The following is an 18,913-nucleotide window of genomic DNA, read 5'->3' on the forward strand; positions in this document are numbered from 1 at the left end:
AGGAGAAGAAAAGAGAGAGAGAGGTGAGAGTGACTGGTATTGTTTATTGGTGTGTGCTATGAATCCCGGAGACCTGAGGTTGACCAATGAGAACGGACCACGTAGTGTGTGTGCGAGATTTCTCTCCCTAATTATGCTGATGCAATACCACCAGCGGTTTGGTTTTACTGGGACTTGACCGTTTGACCGGTTGTGAATGTGATAGTGGTAGTCAATGAAATGGCCAAACTACCCTTCTCTGTTTTGGAACTTCTCTACGTCCTGGATTTTTTTTTATCGGGTGATGGATGATAGTCAGAATGTTTTGGTTAAGAGAAATGCTTATTTACTAGACTCAACGCTAGTCGAAATGCAAAAAAACGTCCGATGTTCAGACTTTTCAATATGTAACCGTAACATTTTGAACGATAGAAATGTTATTAAACTCGATGTCGGTTGAAAGTAAGTGAGTCGTGATCTGTTAGTTTCATTAGTTAGTCGGCTTAATTGCACCGAGCATGTCTTGAGTTTAAATTTTAGTCAACGAAATGACCAAACTATCATTCTCTGTTTTTAAATTTCTCTAATGACTGTTTTAAATTTTTTATTAGATGATTTTAATTAAAAGAAATGCTTTGTTACTAGACTCAATGTTAGTCTAAATGAAAAAAAATGTCATTTGTTTTCTATAAACTTTTTAATATGTGGCCATAACCTTGTTAATTCAAAGAAATATCATGTTAGTTGAAAGTGTTATTATAAGAATGAACTCGGATAGATTGATTAATAATAATTAGAAATTTTGAACTATTAGGGCGGGAGTATATTTTTTTTAATAGATAAAACGAGGGTTGTTTGATTCATAATTATTGAAATTATTGAACTCTAATGAGCCCACATATATCTATACTTGACATTAATAAACTATACGGATCAGACATTTTTCATACTTAAATGCATATGATTATTAAAGGAATGGTTGTCATACAATACATGGACTCATGCTTTGCTATCTCGACTTTACATAAACAAATGAGTATTTAATTATTTACCTTGGTGGATTGGAATTTAATACTAAAATAGTACTTTAAAGACATGAGGTGTTTTTTCAAAAAAAGAAAAAGAAAAAGAAAAAAAGACATGAGGTGTTTTTGGTAATTTTGTAAAAAGAAGGACTAATGAGACGTTACGTGGATGAAAGACGTAACGGAAACCCGAAATTAATCTGGTCGGACCCAGCGGGCACTCGGGGCGGGTCCCGCAACGAGGAAGGCTCATACCTGCCGTCGGTGTTGTCTTATCCAAAAATATTAACATGGGAATTAACAAAGACTATAATGTATGTATCTGCCTCTTTTAGGGATACAATTTCCCGCCAGAACCAGGCACTGCGAGCCGTCCGTTTAGCAGGACCACCATCATGGCCGTTGGATGGTCCGGGGATTAATCAAGCCGTGTGATTGGATGTATAGTAGTGACCATGTGTAATGATCACAAAGTTGAAATGGTGGACCTTTCGGGCACAAAAGGCTAGACCCGAAAGCGACAAGCCCAATTACATTGAATTCAAAATTTTCGTTTTCTTTGTTATATTTTTACTTTATTGTAAAAAAAAACAAAATAAGAAATATAATGGAGTGGTGTGCCGCAGGACCATGCACGCAGTAGTCAATACCAGTCATGGCGAGCGTTTGTCTTCATGCAGCGACTTGGTGAAAGAAAATTGCAATTCTTATCGGTTACGTTACCGACTCCATTTGTATATGTTTCTTTTGGTTTTGGAGGTTCCAGAAGCAGTTGTTATGCATCCAAATAGTCTGCAGTAATATAAAATTTTTAGCAGGAAGTTCTATGAGATACAAAATTTGTTTAAACTATGAAACAGACGTGTATAAACTTTTTTTTTTATCACATTGTGAACAAACTCCAAGTGTAGCATTCTCAGTATACTCAATGTTGGTAGAATCATACCCATTATACTTAAAGATGGTAAATTCATACTCGTAATATTGGGAGTATGGCATTATCTTTGATATTTTAAGGCATTGAAGCATCTTTTACGCAGTGGATAAACTCTTGTTGGAAACGAAAGAATTTGATCAGTTAAATAATTTTGTCAAGAAAAAACTAGTCCCATGATTTAAATTTAGTAGGTGATTATTGTAAAAGATTGAACCGAAAGTTAGATACAGTAGCGTGTATCTTTTCAACGATGAAAGTTGTAAGAATAAATCACAAGAACAATAATAAGAATAGTTCATCAATTAAAATCTAAAAGAATTAGTTAGTTATTATAGGAAGAAAAGTAGTATGTGATACATGTGTTGTCGATCTAGGGTTTGGCGATGATAGTCAAGCATAAGTAAGAAGTGAATTCTTATATTTTGTTTTGTTGAAAAAATGAAAACTTAATTAGTCAAATAACTCTAATCGCGTTGGGCATACACGTTTAGACCTCGTTTGGTTCACGGAAAGGAAAGTAATTCCTTTGTCTTTCCTATAGGAAGGGAAATGAATTTCCCAACAACTTTCAATTCCGATGTTTGGTAACGAAAGAAAAGTTATCATGAAAGTTGTTAAAAAGTTTGTAAATAATGTAATAAAATAATATGTTGTGAGTAATAAATGCAAGGAAAGAAGGAGGGTAAATGATTCATTTGAGATTTAGAAGGAACCATTTTCCCCCATATTTTTCATTCATTCAGGAAATGATTTCCTTTCATTTTGCATCCCAAACGCCAGAAAGAAACAAATTTTCTTTGCTGATGCTTTCTTTTTGCGAACCAAAGGTGGCCTCAATCTACATTTATCGGAATAAGAAGATAGTTAACGAGGTCAATAATTTTAGGGGGGAAATGTATATGGCAAGAGCATATAATACACAAAAATTGCGACCATAATGAGACTGTTTTGTACTTTTGTAACATGTGCCTGTATGAATAATAAGAAGTATCTATTCTATATTTTCCATTATGTGAATATGTGCTGTGGAGCGTATCAGCTCCAATAACAAACAATTTGTCGGCCCTCGGAAACAGAAACACAGAGCCTCACTGTTCATAGAGTCAATAGTCATTGCAAAACCACCCCGGCGATTTTAGCACGGGGTTGCTTTGAAAGAGTGGGATGAGGGAAAGAGATTAATAAGAAAATGTTGTTGCATTCAGGAGAACATGTTAGCTGCTCCCCATTTTGAGAGAGCTCGACTTCCAGAGCTAATGTTAAGCAAACACATGTGCCCAGAGTATATAGATTAGGTCAATTGTCACTTCTTGTTCGTAGTTTCATATATTGCTGAGTGAGTGAGTGGGTGGGGTACTCATTCTCACCACTCACTTCTACAGGATGCTGAGTGCCTGAGTTAGTTACATATAAATTACCTAAATTAATGGATTGACAAATCTATATTTAGACTTGAGACATGAGTAACTTTACGTAATACGTTGCGAAATCTATAACATGCCTGTTTTCCATCAATATATGACTCAAGGATTAACAACTTGGACTTCAACTCATATGGAGGTGGCCAGGTGGGTCAACATAATGACGAGAACAAGAACCAAATTGAAAAGAGTATACAACTGAGAAAGGCCCAGAGGCCCATTGGGCTTCCTGGTTCATACTATCATCAAACATTCAAGGGGCCAATAGCTAAAGAAAACACTTGACTCACAAAAATGTAGAAAAATCTGTTGTTACATTACAATTAATCAAAAACATAGTGTAATCAATATCCTACCTTCCTTTTTCTCCTGGAACATTAGTGTCCTACCCTCTCTTCCTAAACCCTGAACCTCACCTCTGAACATTATAAATATATGCTTGCTGATCACTAATCAATTCCCTTTTATACAAACATAACTACAGTGTAGAACAAAAACATTAAGTTCTAACATGGCAAGCAGCAAAGATACTTTTTCTTAAGCTTCTTAGTTTTGACAACAGTAGCCTTCTTTCCTGCTGGAGGTGTTGTCGTATGAGAATTCGAGAAACCTTCATTCCTTTGGTCTGGTTTTTGATTTCTGCTCAGTTTCACTGTAGTTTTTTCTTTACTCTTAACGCAGACTGTTGAACTGGGAATTGAAGAATGACTTTTGATCCTTTCTTCACTTGGAGATTTGTTCAAAGATCCTATAAACCAAATCAAGAGTATTTTAAGCTTCTGAAACTGACAAAAAAGTCCTATTAAGCATTGAACTGAAGCATTTTTTATGTACCTGAGGAAGCGGCAGCTGCATACATAACCAACTCATCTGGTCTTTGACATACTGAAATACTGAATTTGCAGCCTGCATTCTTATTTGCACGGTCCGGACTAGTTTTGGGTTCTAGTTCTTCCAACAAAGCCAGGGAATCGAAGCATTCGTCTGATGATATTGTCAAGCAACTTGAATCTGAACTAGAAGAAAATGATGCTGGTCTATCAAGATCCAGCAATTCTATGTAGTCATCTCCGAAAGGAAAATCTATCTCTGTCTCGGGCATGATTTCTATTTGATGATCTGGAAGCCTTTCTGTCACAGTTAACGTTCCTGTTTCATTATCCTTGATCACCTATAAGATGTATCAAACTTGTATCAAGATTTTACTTAAAATTGAGCTGATATATAACAAAGCCTGTTGTTCCAAGAAATTAAAAGCTGTGTCAAAAATGGACTCCCAACCAACAAAGCCAAACATATACATATTCAAAATATGACCAGGATCCTAACCTGAGGCTTGCTTGTGGAAGCGTGTCCAGTACGTTTCTCCACTAGTGGAACAACTAAATGTGTGAAGTGATTAGCAACATCAGAAGTAACCTTTTTCTCGAGGTTTTTGCAGTTTGATTTCGGTTCAGCACCAATAGATTGGACTCTGCAAAGCAAACTGGCTTCCTGCACATTATCCAACCAAACTGGCAGATGACTGGCAGGTTGGGTAGAGGACAAAATAAATAGAACATATCAGGAAAACAAATCACACAGAGTTGGCAGACCTCCTTTAATTACCTTTGTCTTGCTGTTTTCGGAAACTTTCTCGTAAGTTATCCAGTATTCTTGCATTACCCAATTGGTTTTTTGTTCATGAGGTGCTCGGCCTTCATAGAATTCAAGGGTAGTTCTCCAACCAGTGATGGTAGAGTCTGAGAATATTTGACATGCCTCCTCTTTGGGCCTCCAGTATCCAAAATTTGTATCTTTGCTCTCATTAGAGCGAATCAAGTACCAAAGACTACCTGCACATATATAGGGTCTGATTAGAGGGAATGTACAATAGCTAACTACTGAATCCATCACCTTGATGAAATGAAATTTGGAATATTCTCAAAGATTGAAGGATTGTATAATTGTGAGGGACACGAAGAATACCAGGTGGTAAATTTGAGGGCAAGTATTGGTAAGGATTTACACCATTGATCACATTTGTTGGAGGTGGTGATCCATTTATAAGTTTCTGTAAAAACGTAAACATACGGAGCTCCTCATCGGTACAGTGAAGACCAATATCAGCAGGCAGGAGTGCAGCTTGTGGATGCATGGTAACTGATTCCAAAAAACGAAAATGAATTCAGTCACTGGGGAGAGTCTACTAAAGAAACATGAAAATCACCTATTTATCAGCTATATATCACCAGGAAACATAAACGATGGATCAAATATCAAGTATGCTCCAACATTGTTCAAGCTTAACTTTAGTTTTCCAAATTAGGATCTTGCAAGAGTCACAATTAGAAGATTTTCTTGCATTGCATTGCATATAAAGTATGTAAACAATATCAAATAAGCTTCCTAATTAACAAGGCTACAGCAAAGCTACAATAATAACACTATCAACTCATAACTGAGATGAACTGTATAAATGATCACTGAACCTGACGGCTACTTTCTCTAGATAATAGAACAAACATTAAATTACATCACTGACTAATGCTCATATTACTTGTTTATTTGACTCCAACCAGATTGCAGAGCAGAAAATTTAACCCATCAACAATGTTCCACACAAAAAAGAAAATTGCAAACTATGAATCTACTACAAAATCGCAAAACTAAAAGGCATCATCATCCAAAACACAAATACTACACAAAATTACATAACTTGGTGACCAGAATCAGCCAATCTACCTTATCGGGTAAAGAAATCATGATCAAGTTCAGAATGTATCACAGCAACAAGAAATTATATCGCAGAATTCAAAATGTTTTACTAGTTGGGCCTCCCTCCACTCAGCCGATACTACCACAAGTATGTATTCAACTTACACACCCCCCAAACAAAAATCTCATTACACACCTTTTCATTTCGTCATGAACAAAAGATTTTAATGAAACTCCTTCAAACTCAAAGCTATTCTACAAGATTGCATATATCATAATATAATGAAATTGCGATATGATCCAGAACAATCTGATCCTGAATTGGTAAGAAATTGAAACTAGAGCCGATTGGTGAGTTGAAAGTTCAAACCTTTTTGGCCTTTGGGACGACCGGGGAGTCTCTGCTTCCTTAATCGCTAATCCAAAAGGGTCTGGACCAACCACCCCATATTTATAGGGCTGCCCGGACACTAGTGAACAGTGACTGACTGACTAACAGAGACTGAGGTGAGTTTAACCATGGTTTTGTGCACTCATTTTACAAACGTGGTGCTTCTTCATTGGCCTAGTTACGCAATCCGTTCATTCTTCCTCCCAACTCTTCTCCTCTGCCGTCCTTTCCTAGAAACTTCCAATTTTCAATACTGAAATATGCGATTTATTAACGATATTATAATATAGAAGCGTCATGGTGCTTATTCTCTCATTATGTCATCTGACTTCATTGCCCAGATGAGGTACCTCCCGGAAAAATCGGCCGCTAATATGTCGGTACATAAATGATGGGCGAGCATTGTACCATGTAAATGTAGCAGTACCGTCAATTGCTCGGTATTTTTTAGTTTAGTAACATCAGTATGCTTATAAATGGAATGTTTGGAATTCAACTTATAGATTGATTTTTTCTTTTCTTTTATAAGATAAACAACTTTAAATATGCAACTTGACTCAAGTTGGCCGAAACTAGTAGCTTAACTAACATAAAAGTTGAGGGTTAGAATGTTACACGTTCTCATTTACTATTAACAAATTGACACTTTAGCTTTAACTAATCATGTCATTTTCTTAAAGAAAAGAAAAAGAACAAAATTCACATCATTTTCCAGAAACAGAGGTAAATATAATCACATCGCGTCAAGCGGTTATCGCTGCCTAACGAGATTAACACCCTCATCTGTCTCTTTATTTCTCCAAAACCAGTATTTAGTGTTAACCTATCAAATTTTTCTGTTAATAAGACAGAGCTCATTAGCTCATTACAATTGTCACAGGCCATAAGTGGGCTTGGGCAGGTCAACGATTGACTCCGGGGTCCATTAGACTGCGGGGGCCCGTTTTGACACGGCGGGAGAATTTTAACCGCAAAATCGCTAAATTGGGGCGCGCCGAAACGGCGAGACCTGATGGAGCACTCCAAAACCACCGGTCAGCTAACCGAGTTTTTGGACTCCGGGATTTACCGGTTCGAAGATTCCAACGCCGTTTTTATCGACCCGGTTCGCGTGCTCAACCGCTCCTACACCCGGTTTAGGGTTTCACCTTCCGCTTACTACTGTCGCCGATTCAACTCCACTTGCCCACCGGAGCCCAGCGTCGCTTCGAATTCCAGAAAGCGAAAGCGGAAGGAGAAGAAGAAGCCTCGGGCTCTGAACGATAGAGAACAAGTCGCCGATCAACGCCACCAGGTAATTTCACAGTTGGTTACTGCTCTCTTTTTACAGTAGAGTAGGAAATTACAGCGCAGGGTGATTGAAAATTGAACTATTGCAGCTAGTGAGGCCTTTCTTACTCAAGGCACATGAATCTTTGATCCGAACAAGTGAGGTGTTAGAGGTTATGAGCAATTTGAGGGGTTGTTTGGGTCCTGAAACTTCCTCTCCAGGTGTTGAACAGTCATTTGTTGAACTCGCACAGGTCTGGCAGGCTCCTCTTTACCAGATTACTCTAAACTTCCATACAAATTACAAACAAGGGGAAGATGGAGGTTGGTTTTCGTAGTCAAAAATTTGGCCTTTAATTCTTTATTTAATGGCATCCTTGAGAGATTCTTTACTATTGTGGTTTGAAAAATTGTGATATTTTGACCATATAATTATTTTTCTTCTTCTTCTAGTAATTGCAGTGATGTACTCTACTTTGTGTTTGTTAGGCTCCCTTGCTACGCAAGACTGTGAACAATGTGTTCTCCCTGTGTTTAACAACTTGGTCGTTAATGAGAGCAGTAATGATGTGGAGGCTGAAGTTTTGACCAGTCGATATATTTTGCCTCCGAAGAGTTCCTTCTACATGGTATGCCGACTTACTGATTGATTTTCTTTTAGACACAGTGAAACCTCCTTAGCTTGTTTATTGTGTTTCTTATATGGATTGTTTTCAATCATGTGGAAGTCAGATATGGGGCAGATTCACAATCTAATTCCCGGTAATTCCTACATTTCATCTTCATGAATACTTTAATTCCCTCTTTCTGAATCTATAAACTTCTTGGTTTTATATGGATTAAAAAATCATGATGCATGCACCAGCTTATGTTTTTTTTTTTTTCACAATCACAAGTACCTTATTCAGTTGGCGCAAACATCTTTTTCGTTTTATGTTCTAGTGGTGGTATACCTTGTTCTTTTTATAAAATGAAAAAAAAAAAAAAAAAACAAAGCTGCTTGAAATTTTATTTTCATCTATCTAAAGTATCTGTCATTTTCTGTCATCTGTTATTTATTAATTATGTTCTCCACTTCTCCAAGTAGAAGGTATGTCATAATTTGCTTAATCTGCTAAGTTATGGTTATTGTCTCTTGACCTGTTTTATTTTAATGCAGCTGAGTCTGATTTTGGCTTCAGTGTTATAGTTGTTGATCCACCATGGGAAAATGGCAGTGCTCGGCAGAAGTCGAGGTGGGCCTTTGCCTTAATTGTGTTTTCTAGTATTAGGAAGCCCTGCAAGCTTTTGCTAGGAACTTATGTTAGGATCTGCTTTGAATCCCTTTATCTAGTTTCATCCTTTTGATATTAAATAGCCTAGATATCAACTAATTATGTAATGTTAGATGTAAAGTTTTGTTTAGTTCAGAGTTCAACAGGGAAAAACCATCAGAATTAGGTTCATTGAATTTGGTAGGTTAATCCATTGAAACTACTCGGAGTGCAGATCAATGACTGCAGATTAGAATTGGCGTTAAGTTGGGATGCAATCTGCAGTCCTTACCTTGTCTTTTCCAATAACTACGTATTTCTTTTTTAATCAGTGGGGATAAGAACAAATATTTGGTGATGTTATACACAACACTTATCTTTTGGTTGTGGTTTCAATATGTGTAGGTACAAAACTTTGCCCAACCGATATTTCTTATCCATTCCGATCAAGCAACTTTGTCACACAGATGGAGCATTTGTTGCCTTATGGGTAACAAATAGGGAGAAGTTGCGTGATTTTGTCGAGAAAGAGCTGTTTCCTGCTTGGGGAGTCACACATGTTGCTACTTTTTTCTGGTTGAAGGTTCTCATGTCTGTTTCTCTTTTTGTGTAGTGATTAACTTGAATATGAATGTTTGAATTCATTATGCTGTGGTTCTGGTTCCTTTGAACTCTCATAGGTGAAAGCTGACGGTTCCTTGATTTGTGATTTAGACCTGTTTCATCATAGGCCATATGAGTGCCTTCTTGTGGGCATCTGTCATGGGAAGGTTAGCCTATACCACACCAACAGCCTTGGCTTCATTTCTTGTACTGAGTTTCAGTTATTTTTTCACAACTCATCTTCTTGCTGCTTTTGATGTTGATACTTCACAGGTTATGAATTCTAAACAGCTATTGGGATCAGATCATATACCAGATAATCAAATTATATTAAGCGTACCGGGGGATTACTCAAGGAAGCCCCCAATAGGAGGTGATTTATTGCTGATCATAGTATTTAATATTTAGTTTCCTTTAACCTAAAGCCAGATTTTTTGGGGACAATGCTCTTCATGTATCTGGTTTTCAAGTAGGCAATGTAGTTACTCATATACCTTCAATTTATGCCTATTAACAGGATTGTTACAGGAGCTTGCTCCGAGGCTCAAAGGTGGTCGATCCATTGAACTATTTGCTAGAGAAATGACAACCGGATGGGTTTCTTGGGGGAATGAACCCCTTCATTTTCAAGAATCCAGGAATTTTGTAACCGAATAGTGCTGCTAATATTATTTTGATATAATTGGTCAGTGTACATTTTGCTAACTCTGTTACCACAAAAGACCCGTTTGTTTTTGGTGCGACTTGGGTAACATTTTCAGTTGTCATGGCCGTTGTAAGATTCAAAAACTGGGAGAGGATTAATAACAAAATCGAGTAGTACTCTTTCTATCAATGAGACTATGAGAGGATGAAACAATATGTTTTCATCTTTAGTTTCTTTTACAATCGAAAATCCCTAATTAGGGTCTCAATCTAAGGCGTACTTTTAATCTTAGATATATACGTGTATCAGTGTATGGCATACTAGCATACGATTGTTGATTCTTATTATATAATAATTGAGCAACAAAGTCGTTGTAGTATAGTGGTAAGTATTCCCGCCTGTCACGCGGATGACCCGGGTTCGATCCCCGGCAACGGCGTCTTTTTTGGGTTTCATTTTACTTTCTCTTAAACCGATTGGACACAACATACGACATGTCGCGGTCATGGCATGGCTCTATGATTAGCGGAGCCTGTGCCTCCTATGTTTTAGGACTTGAAACAGAAATTGGAAGGGTGAAGATAAAGGCAGAAGGAGAAGGGCGACCATGAAAATGAGAAAAACAAACCAACAAATCAAAAATAGTCTCACAAATGGGAAAAGTTGAGAGTATTTAGTAAGATTCTGCCATTATTGTCCACCAAATTAACTCTTCATTGTTTTCTTTTATGCTTCATTTGGTCGATCAGGTTAGCTTCTCTTTCTTTTTCACGAATGCCGATCATCAACAATTGATTGGATCGCAAAACTGTTAATCATGCTCGGATTTTTATTTCAGAAACAATGATCAGGTTATTCAAAGTGAAGGAAAAGCAACAGGAAGTTGTAGACAATGCAAAGGAGAAGGGACCAGTCAAGAAGCAAAGTGCAGGGGAATTACGTGTTCAAAGAGGTCTGAGCTTTTCTTTCAGAATTGAGAATTGGGAAACTGTTCCATTTACACATTAATACATACTATTCGCAACAATATTCGATGCAATCCATGCATTCCTCATTAGCCTGCTTCTTCAACATGATTTAGATTGTAATAATTGAGTTTTTTGTGTACATGATATATGAGTTTGTATAGCAAGTTATCATGCGCAATGACTTGGGTGCTTTAGCCTTATGAACAGCCTTCATAATTACACAACACTTTTCATTTTTCAAACCCAATAAAATCAGGGTTCCAGCCAACTATGTTGTGTTTATTTGACTGTTTAATCATATAATGAAACTCCTTCCTATCAAAACCTCAAAATCTGGCATCCAAGACATGGTGTAAGCTCTGCTCCCTTGTTAGCCCTCCTTCAACTCGTCTTTGATTTTTCTTCTTCATTTTTTAATTGTAGATATAGCTGAGTTGAACCTGCCAAATTCAATTAGCATAGCATTCCCCAGTGGACAAGATGATCTGATGAACTTTGAGGTCACCATTGAACCTGATGAAGGGTACTATAAGTAAGTAAATCCTTAACTGTTACCATACCAAGGCCACTAAAATGCTTTGCTAAAAGTGATTTTGTTTAATATACCTGCTAGCATCTGCAACTTTAATGTCATGCCATTTAGTTAAACTCCCTCTTCCCTTTCTTCTGGTCATAGAGGTGGCAGGTTTCTCTTCACATTTGAAGTTACCCCAGTCTATCCTCATGAAGCACCAAAGGTCAAGTGCGAAACAAAGGTACTCACACCTAAGTTGCTTCTTTCCTGGGATTCTATCAATTTTCCAGCTGATTGAGTATGCTGTAAACCATGTTACGAACATACGTGCTGAGAGTATATCCCACATCAATATGTATAGCAATGCATAAGTTTAATTAGCCTTTTAGGTGGAATGCTCATACTACTTCACTACCATCTCTAATCTGCAGGTCTATCATCCAAACATTGACTTGGAAGGGAATATCTGCCTTAACATTCTTCGTGAAGATTGGAAACCTGTCCTCAATATAAGTACTGTTATTTATGGATTGTATTACCTATTCACGGTATCCATCTCCAACTCTACATCAGTCAAGTTGTATCTGTATGTGACCTTAATGCTAACTCAAACCCTGCATTTCCTTATGCAGCAACCAAATTATGAAGATCCTTTGAATCATGAGGCAGCTGATGTTTTGAGGGATAATCCAGAGACGTTCGAATCAAATGTGAAAAGGGCAATTGCTGGTGATCAATGGATTGGAAGTACCTATTTCCCTAAACCGGATTTTTGAGATCCACTGCGAGAGCATTGCTAACTCAAGGTCCAAGGCTTTTGTAACGGTGAAGTTGTGTTTTCTGTGGTCTATCAGCATTTTGTATGATAGTGTAACATTTTTCTTTCTATCAATAACAAAGCATCATTCATGGTGAGACCTAGTTTTTCATATGAACTTGAAAAACACATTATTACTTGCATGATTTAGCTTTACATCTGTACACATTTATCATGATTCTTATTATTCTTCCGACAAAAGCTACCAAGAACCAGGAAAAGATAGAGCTAAACCTCAAAAGCCCAATTATGCAACAGTCTTCTTTGATTCGGCCCATTGTCAAACCCAAATCACTTTTTTATTTACTCAGGTAGGAACCAAATTCCATGCAGAGAAAAAAGCAGAAAAACCCAATAATTCATCGTCAGGGGGAGTGGGTCCCGCTCTAACTTCCAGACCCACCAGAGAATTATTAGGTCATCAGAAAACTGTTACATACACGCGGCAAACCCTTTCTTCTCTGTCTCTTACATTGCAATACACTACCCTGTACTCCGTCGCACCCATTCTTACTGTATGTCTCTTCTGCCGCACACTGATTCTCACATGGAGATTCCAGTATTCAAATCAAACGGTCCACAATCCAGGACAGCCAACGGCTTTTAGTCCAGATGCGATGCACCGCAACTTTTCCAAAAATGAACCTTTTTTTTTTTTTTTTTTCTTTCTAACTCTCGGAGAGATTCTTCTACACTTCAACCGAAAAAGCGAAAGCGCATTCCTCGTGAACACACGCATTTCCATCTCCGATTCCACTGAGCTTAAATCCACTGCGACGCAGAGCCTCTTCACATCGTCCCTGATAACAACAGAGAGAGAGAGAGAGAGAGGTGGAGGAAGAGTTGATTGTTGTTGTTCTTGGAGAATGACGTCAGACGGAGCCACCTCGGCGTCGACGGTTAGGAGAAAGCCGTCGTGGAGAGAAAGAGAGAATAACAGGAGGAGAGAAAGGAGGAGGAGGGCGATTGCGGCGAAGATATTCGCCGGGCTTCGAGCTCAGGGGAGCTTCAACTTGCCCAAGCACTGCGACAACAACGAGGTCCTGAAGGCTCTCTGCGTCGAGGCCGGTTGGACTGTTGAAGAAGACGGCACCACTTATCGAAAGGTTTTACTCTTCTCCTAATTTTTGTTTCTTTTTTTTGAGTTTTTCATATCTCATTATGCAACTGCAACTTTTTTTATTTTCAATTATTTAGTTGATAATTTTGGAGGAAATCGGAGGATTTAGGACATGAATTTGGATATAATCGGTTGGTTTAGCATTGTGATTGGTGTATATTGTTTATGCTTCATTAGATCTTTCAGCAATTTTACAACTGCAATTTTCTTCGCTTGAGTTATGTGGTTGATAATGATTTTGGAGAAATCGACCAATTTAGGATTTGAATTGGCTGAATTTTGAAAGTGATTTAGCATTGTGATATTTGTGTAGATTGTTTTTTGTTTGGTTTGGAGATGTTATTCATATGATCCTGAATCAAATAATGTAATGTGGCTCCGTTTTACAGGGATTCAAGCCACCCCCAACTGATACGCCAGGCACTTCGACCAAAGTTACACCCTATTCCTCTCTGAATCCGAGTCCACTATCTTCTTCCTTTCCAAGTCCAATTCCTTCCTACCAAGCCAGCCCCTCATCCTCTTCTTTTCCAAGCCCATCTCGTTGCTTTGATGCCACCAATTCATCAAATCTGTTTCCCAATCTGCGATCTGCTATACCTTCTTCTCTTCCTCCTCTCCGGATTTCTAATAGTGCCCCTGTGACCCCTCCACTCTCATCCCCCAACTCGAGAAAGTGCCAACCAATTCCCAATTGGGACTCCATTGCCAAACAATCCATGGCCTCTTTCAATTACCCATTTTACGCCGTGTCTGCTCCAGCTAGTCCAACTCGTCACCAACATCAACTCCATACTCCTCCCACCATTTTTGAATGTGATGAGTCTGATACTTCAACTGTTGAATCTGGCCAATGGATGAACTTCCAGAAATTTGCAACTGCCTTGTCCGCAAGGCCAACCTCTCCGACCTTCAATCTTGTGAAACCTGTCACTGCTCAGCAAAACTTGCCAGCTAATGGAATGGCAGAGATGGGGAGAGGATCAGAGTTTGAGTTTCTCGGGGAACAAGTGAAGCCATGGGTTGGGGAGAGGATTCATGAGGTGGGATTGGATGATTTAGAGCTCACACTTGGCAATGGTAAGGCCCGAAGTTAAGCCACCGTGTAGGGATGCATGGTGCATTTGAGTTCTGCACTTATGAACGAAGAGAAGAAAAGATGTTGGTTTATCTGGTCCGCAAATCATTTAATTTCAGCTTGGTGTTGGAAGTAACGGCAGGGCGAAAGAATGGCTTATAGCAGACATGGTTAATGCAAGGAAATTAAATTTTCAAGAGGGCAATTTAAGGTCATTTTATTCCTTCATTCTCAATTGGAAATCAAAGTAGATTTAGATAGTGTGTACTCTTTCTTGTTGAAGTTCACCTTTGAAGACTGAAAAACTTTTTCTCTTTTTCTTTTTCCCTTAATTTTTTTTGGTTTGATTGCGGACTCGGAAACTGGGAAATGAGAATGCTGTATATTTTACAATTTTGTTTTGCAACTTATTTTCCTCCTTTCGCTCGCATCTCTTTTAAGCTCTGGTCAAAAGTTCGCACCGGTGGCCCGACAGAGGTGGCTGACTGGCTGGCATGTTAATGACGTAGCCGATATAGCTCATGTTAATGTCCTGCCTGCACATGCACCCTTAATACTAAAATGGATTGAATTGTTATCAAGTTTTAATAGTTCCATATGAGTAATGAGGTAGCAGAATTCACTTCCGGTTCTCACAAATTAATACCCCTAATATCCAGCATCAACGCTAGGGTTGTATTATTGAAGAGAATCGGATAGGCTGTTCTTTTATAATGTAGACGTTTATTACAGGACACATACGACCAAACACAGCAACTTTACAAGCACTTTAACGCGACAAAAGATGGCAAATTTTTACGTGCAAGCATCTAATGTAACTGAACCACCTCCTCCATACATCATGTCACAGACATAATGCGGGTTCAGATGAGCAAAGCATGCACCAAGATGAAAGTAGGAAACACTGACTGGCAAGTCAAAAAAGACATCTGCTTCCACCCCTAGTAATTTCTAGTCTATGTAGATTTTTGTGATGAGGAACAAAGTTTGGCTCAGTCAGTCTAGTCAGGATAAGCGTGTGGTCTTCTTCTCCATGGCTTCACTTTGGTAGATCCTTGGACTTCTCGATATCAAGTTTCGGATCGAACTTGGCGTTGACATCGCACACTTTGTGCCTGAAGCATGTTACAAGATGATCGTTCACAATCCCAGCTACTTGCATGAATGAATAGACGACAGTAGGACCAACACAACGGAAGCCTCTCTTCATCAAATCCTTGCTTATAACTTCAGCTTTTGGTGACTTTACTGGTACTTGACGTCCATAACGAACTCCATTGTTGATCGCCTTCTGGTTCACAAAGCTCCAGCAATATTTACTGAAGGAACCAACCTCTTGCTGAATCTGCAAACAGTGAAATACATCGAAGCCTAAAAATTCAGCACAGGGAATTATTTGTTGATTTTGGAAACAGGGAAAAACCTTTCAAAGGGACAAGTTATGCAAGCGTATGTAGTATCTAGAGATTGCATTGCCCGAACAATGTTGAATACCTTGACCACTTGTATAGCATTGTCAACGATTGCACGAAGCTTTTGTTGGGATAGAATTGGGATGCCATTTACTTTGAGTGACAGTAACTTCTTCTCATCAAACTTTGCAATGGATGAAGGATCAAAGTTGTCAAAAAGATTCCTGCCAAAGACATGAAACAACCATAAAAAGCATTAAGCATAAGGGCGCCATTCTTCACAAAACTCAAATGATAGATGAAATGGAAACAAGCACACCTGAATATGTCCCTCCTGGTAAGAATTTCAGGCCAACTGAGTTCTGCTAGAGATTGCGAAAGGACGAGTAGTTCAAACAGCTTCTTATCATCATACACTGGAACTCCCCATTCTTCATCGTGGAAAGAAATATAATGTGGGTCTGTTGTAGCAAAATTAAATTTCAGTAAATTGCACTAACCTAGAGAACATAATTGACACATAAAAATTATAGGTAACCAAATTATATCACTGAAACCAAATTACATCTCAGTGGTTATCTTTGTCAATTCTGAACTATATTCTCAACAGTGTAAGATTTTAAGAGTGTACAATCCTTTCATACCTCAACCTAATTATCAATTTAGGTCAAACAGTTAAAATTTCTACCTCAGTTTCTTTCACATTCAAAATCCAATATTCCAAAAAGAAAAGAAAAGTGAGCTAATTTACCGGAGTAAGCTGTAATCCATTCACATCGCCTAGGTGGACCGTCAGGCTTGACGACGTCGTTTGAAACAAGCTTGGCAGGCCTCAAGCTCTTATGCCTTACAGTCCTTCTAGGACTGGCCGTTTTGGGAGAGGAGCCAGTGGAAGAGGTGTCTGAAGAGCACGAGCTGTCCACCGAAACGTTTTTCCGGACAACCGATTCCGGAATTTCTTTTCTCGGCCTCTGCGGTGGCTTCTTGAGTCCCTCGTATTTGTGTTTAGGTCCCTCCGAAACCCTAACTCTGTTCCCACCTGGGCCGAGAACGGCGCGAGGCTCGCAGATTGAAGATTGGAGCTCAGTGGCCACAGACATTGCCATAGGTATGTAAGTGCTAGCTGTGACAGGCTGGTATTTGAGCTCCGAAACGACGGCGTTTTAGCTGAAGAGTTTGTGTGAAGGATTTGTGAAGTATGTGTTTGATTTGGTTTGGAGCAGAGAGAAGTGGGAGTGGAGTGGGTAGAGGTGCAGAGGGCGCAAAAGTGACGAAAGAACGGAACTGTTTAAAACGGAAACCCGGAATGGGTAAGATACCCGTAATAGCCGGTAATATTGCTTGCGTGTCGGCGAACTTATTGAAGAGAGATTGGGAAAGCTTTCCTCAAATGCCCCAATTTGCCCACGCCTCCTTTTTGGAATTACGTCTTTTTTGCCTACGATTTAATTGTTCCAACAATAAAAGAGAAGTATCATTTAATCAAGTCACAAGAGGGCACCAATAAAATATTAGAATCCACAAGGTATTCAGTTAGGCAATTGAATCACTAAATTAGACGAACTAATTGGTTTAAAAAATGTGCCAAAACTAGTGTTTCAATTATTTATGTAGGTAGCATTTTCTAATTGATTGGTCAAATTAATGTAGTTGTTCGATTTCCTAACACAAAACTCAAGTGATGCTTCTTAAAATCTCTATTTAAAACCTCAATCTTCATAACCCTTAATATTCTACACCGACCAACGTGTAATTTTTAAACTACTTTTTTTTATTTTTTTGAAAATTTTAAACTAGTTTTTATAATCATAATAAAAATGAGGTCCATCAAAAACGAAGTTGACCCGACTGTCATCATGTCAAACAATCATCAAATAGTTGAAAAAAAAAAACCCAATTAAATAGTATTGAGACACATTTAACAAAGTACTCAAACAACGTCTTGGTGTTGATAAGTAGTGAATCATAATTTTGCTAACACAATGACTAATAAGTCATAATTGGTAAAGGTTCAATCAAGTTTGTCACACAAACAAGAGAAAAGACAATAGATAAGATGGGGCCAATGGAAATTATAATAATGAACATTAAGGTGAAAGAAGATAATTACGAGTACTTTTTCAGTGGTTTCAATGTTGATTAGGATGTTAAGGGACAGCCTATTGAAAGGTGAATCTGTAGGCTGATTTAGCTCGACTTTGTTGACCCCAAACCACAGCATGGTTAATTTGTGCTTATAATTGTACAGAAAATTTAAATCATGAAGCACTAAACATGTGGATAATTAAATGCAAAGAGTTACAAGGGGGTATTTATGAGATTTCGGATAATAAAATCGAACCGGAAACCTGGGAAGCCGGAGGTGGCGGTTGGACCGTTGGAGGAACAACCCAACCGAAGCTTAGGCCATGGGTCGCATTCAGTTGGTAAGGTTGAAATGTAAAATTGTAAAATGGGTTACGTGTTGGATATATGATCCGGTCGCTTTTGAGCCTTTTGGTGGGGAGCTTCCTTACCGTTGAGTAAAAGAATCCAAAGTCCCTCACCCAATAGTGCGTTGCCAACGGCTAGGCTATTTGACTTGGTCCAACACCAACTTTTTACTGGGCTGGGCCTTTTCTCCCATTTCTTACTGGCCCAATCAACTCACTCGTAGCAAAATGTCAGGTAAGCAAGACCCAATCAATGCTTACGTCAGAGGCCTTCAACTTCGGTCCATAAAGGCCCAAAACTAGAATATGGACGATATTATTTACATTTGGTGAGAAATCGACCCAGCCTAT

The 18,913-nt window shown here is 38.5% G+C and overlaps 5 protein-coding genes and 1 non-coding gene across 8 annotated transcripts; 4 read left to right on the forward strand and 2 right to left on the reverse strand.

Moving 5' to 3' along the window:
• The first annotated feature begins 12 nt into the window (after positions 1 to 12).
• LOC112174280 (protein BRASSINAZOLE-RESISTANT 1) lies at positions 13 to 15,111 on the forward strand. Its single transcript, XM_024312019.2, has 3 exons — positions 13 to 23; positions 13,334 to 13,626; positions 14,030 to 15,111. The coding sequence occupies exons 2-3, from the start codon at positions 13,387 to 13,389 to the stop codon at positions 14,735 to 14,737; spliced, it is 948 nt and encodes a 315-aa protein (XP_024167787.1). The 5' UTR covers positions 13 to 23; positions 13,334 to 13,386; the 3' UTR covers positions 14,738 to 15,111.
• Positions 3,628 to 6,698, reverse strand: LOC112174281 (NAC transcription factor 32). 2 transcript variants are annotated; one of them, XM_024312021.2, is made up of 6 exons: positions 6,433 to 6,698; positions 5,331 to 5,506; positions 4,971 to 5,197; positions 4,692 to 4,856; positions 4,197 to 4,533; positions 3,628 to 4,110 (listed from the first exon to the last, which is right to left on the reverse strand). In XM_024312021.2, the coding sequence occupies exons 2-6, from the start codon at positions 5,497 to 5,499 to the stop codon at positions 3,869 to 3,871; spliced, it is 1,140 nt and encodes a 379-aa protein (XP_024167789.1). In that variant the 5' UTR covers positions 5,500 to 5,506; positions 6,433 to 6,698; the 3' UTR covers positions 3,628 to 3,868. The 2 variants fall into 2 exon arrangements, with proteins under 2 accessions (XP_024167789.1, XP_040363425.1); XM_040507491.1 differs by having other exon boundaries at positions 5,331 to 5,504; positions 6,430 to 6,698.
• On the forward strand, positions 7,282 to 10,410 carry LOC112174283 (methyltransferase-like protein 2). 2 transcript variants are annotated; one of them, XM_024312025.2, is made up of 9 exons: positions 7,282 to 7,744; positions 7,830 to 8,043; positions 8,173 to 8,348; positions 8,448 to 8,481; positions 8,879 to 8,954; positions 9,378 to 9,555; positions 9,653 to 9,742; positions 9,849 to 9,948; positions 10,093 to 10,410. In XM_024312025.2, exons 1-9 carry the CDS (start codon positions 7,463 to 7,465, stop codon positions 10,230 to 10,232), a joined length of 1,290 nt encoding a protein of 429 aa, XP_024167793.1. In that variant the 5' UTR covers positions 7,282 to 7,462; the 3' UTR covers positions 10,233 to 10,410. The 2 variants fall into 2 exon arrangements, with proteins under 2 accessions (XP_024167793.1, XP_040363423.1); XM_040507489.1 differs by having other exon boundaries at positions 7,287 to 7,744; positions 8,209 to 8,348.
• TRNAD-GUC lies at positions 10,589 to 10,660 on the forward strand. Its single transcript has one exon. It is a non-coding gene; the product is annotated as a tRNA-Asp (tRNA).
• On the forward strand, positions 10,612 to 12,618 carry LOC112174285 (NEDD8-conjugating enzyme Ubc12). The gene is made up of 6 exons (XM_024312027.2): positions 10,612 to 10,970; positions 11,060 to 11,173; positions 11,613 to 11,721; positions 11,866 to 11,944; positions 12,135 to 12,251; positions 12,336 to 12,618. The coding sequence occupies exons 2-6, from the start codon at positions 11,065 to 11,067 to the stop codon at positions 12,477 to 12,479; spliced, it is 558 nt and encodes a 185-aa protein (XP_024167795.1). The 5' UTR covers positions 10,612 to 10,970; positions 11,060 to 11,064; the 3' UTR covers positions 12,480 to 12,618.
• Positions 15,112 to 15,430: 319 nt separating the features above from the next.
• On the reverse strand, positions 15,431 to 17,456 carry LOC112174282 (probable GMP synthase [glutamine-hydrolyzing]). Its single transcript, XM_024312024.2, has 4 exons — positions 16,882 to 17,456; positions 16,450 to 16,591; positions 16,213 to 16,354; positions 15,431 to 16,063 (listed from the first exon to the last, which is right to left on the reverse strand). The coding sequence occupies exons 1-4, from the start codon at positions 17,234 to 17,236 to the stop codon at positions 15,758 to 15,760; spliced, it is 945 nt and encodes a 314-aa protein (XP_024167792.1). The 5' UTR covers positions 17,237 to 17,456; the 3' UTR covers positions 15,431 to 15,757.
• Between the last annotated feature and the right edge of the window lie 1,457 nt (positions 17,457 to 18,913).

Source organism: Rosa chinensis, chromosome 6, assembly GCF_002994745.2.
Source record: "Rosa chinensis cultivar Old Blush chromosome 6, RchiOBHm-V2, whole genome shotgun sequence".
Classification (NCBI taxonomy): Eukaryota; Viridiplantae; Streptophyta; class Magnoliopsida; order Rosales; family Rosaceae; genus Rosa; species Rosa chinensis.